The following is a 1588-nucleotide window of genomic DNA, read 5'->3' on the forward strand; positions in this document are numbered from 1 at the left end:
CGTTTTCGTCGTCGTCGGTGCTGGGAGATTCCTCCACGGGCAGCGCAACCCCGAGAGCCCCCAGGACCAGATCCAGCTTGTCTTCGAGGGCCTTGTACCTTCGCCGAATCACCTTGTCCATGTCACTCTTCAGCGACCGGAGCTTGAAGGTGAAGAGCGTATTGATCTGCTCGAGAAGAAGGAAGCTGTTCTGCTGCATGAGCATCTGCACGCGGTCGTTGAACTCGTCCATCTCCTGCGGGGGGACCTCGATCTGGATGTGATTCTCCACCGTGCAGTCGGACCGCGCCTTCGGGTTATCCGAGGCCGTTTTGACCGCGTCGTTCACCTGGTTAATAACGTGCTTCACCACGGCGTCGTTGTGCACGGACTTCTTCAGCGATTCCTCGAGCTCGTCCACATCCAGGAGACTCACGTGCTGCGACGTCCCCGATTGCTTGATGTTCGTCTGATAGACAGGGACTCCGTAACCACTGTCAATTGATTGTCTCTTGCAGTCCAGGATGTAGTTCATGAGATACGTTGGTACATTCATCGACTCGATGTCGTCAGCTAACGCGACGTGCGCCAGCGACACTAGGAGCAACAAGCGTAACATTGTCGGTTCTTTTTTTCTGGCTGTTGTTCTTACTGTTGTTCTGGTTCCTCTCACTGATCGATAATCAGAGCGCGGTAACTTTGGTTGATATTATTTCAGATAGGAACACATATCCAGATCTTATCAAATTAATTATGCAATTTCTCTGTGTCTCTTTTTTTTCCTCTCTTTCTCCCGAACGTCCCGGCCTCCTGTCGGCTCGGCCCCGATAACAATAACTGTGGACGACTACTGACCCGGCTTTTATACTCGACGCCAGGCCGACTTGGCTAACGGTCCGGCGGTCGCTTAAACGGTGCCGCGGAGGAGGAGGAGAGGCGGAGGAGGAGGAGGAGGAGAGGCGGAGGAGGAAGAGAGGCGGAGGAGGAGAGGAGGAGGAGGAGGAGGAGGAGGGGAGAGTACAACAAGAAGAGAGGAGGAGAGGCGGAGGAAGAGGAGAGGCGGAGGAGGAGGAGGAGAGGCGGAGGAGGAGGAGAGGCGGAGGAGGAGGAGGAGGAGGAGGAGGAGGAGGAGGAGGAGGAGGAGAGGCGGAGGAGGAGGAGAGGCGGAGGAGGAGGAGGAGGAGGAGAGGACAAGAGGAAGAGAGGAGGAAGATTGAAAAGGAGAGGAGAAGAGAAGGAGAGTAGAGAAGATGACAAGAGGAAGAGTGAAGGAGGTGGAGGAGGGAGGCGAGGACGAGAGAAGAAGACAAGGGAAAGAGGATAAAAAAATAGAGGAGAGGAGAGGACAAGAGGATGATTGCAGAAGGAGTAGAGGACAAGAAGAAGAGAAGGGAAGGTGAAGAGGGAAGAAAAGGAAAGGAAGATGAAGAGATGTGATGGTGGAGAAGGAGTATAAGATGAAGAGAAAAAGGTGGAGGAGAAATAAGAGATGATAAGAAGAGAAAAGAAAAAAAGGAGCAGGTGCAAGAAGGGGAGCAGGAAGAGAAGGAGATAAAGATGGAAGAAGAACAGGAAGACGAAGAGAAGGATGAGAGGGAAGGAGAAGCTA

General features: G+C 53.1%; 1 protein-coding gene across 1 annotated transcript in view; it reads right to left on the reverse strand.

Annotated features, from left to right (window-relative positions):
* LOC147467725 (uncharacterized) overlaps positions 1 to 802 on the reverse strand; it is a 5507-nt gene extending 4705 nt beyond the window's left edge. The window contains exon 1 of the mRNA XM_086531029.1: positions 1 to 802. This exon is cut by the window's left edge and continues 586 nt beyond it. Coding sequence (XP_086387155.1) covers positions 1 to 598 — 598 coding nt within the window. The 5' untranslated portion in view covers positions 599 to 802.
* Positions 803 to 1588: the final 786 nt, after the last annotated feature.

This window comes from Penaeus japonicus, unplaced genomic scaffold (genome assembly GCF_977035675.1).
Source record: "Penaeus japonicus unplaced genomic scaffold, GWHDUDI00000001_assembly GWHDUDI00000034, whole genome shotgun sequence".
Lineage (NCBI taxonomy): Eukaryota > Metazoa > Arthropoda > Malacostraca > Decapoda > Penaeidae > Penaeus > Penaeus japonicus.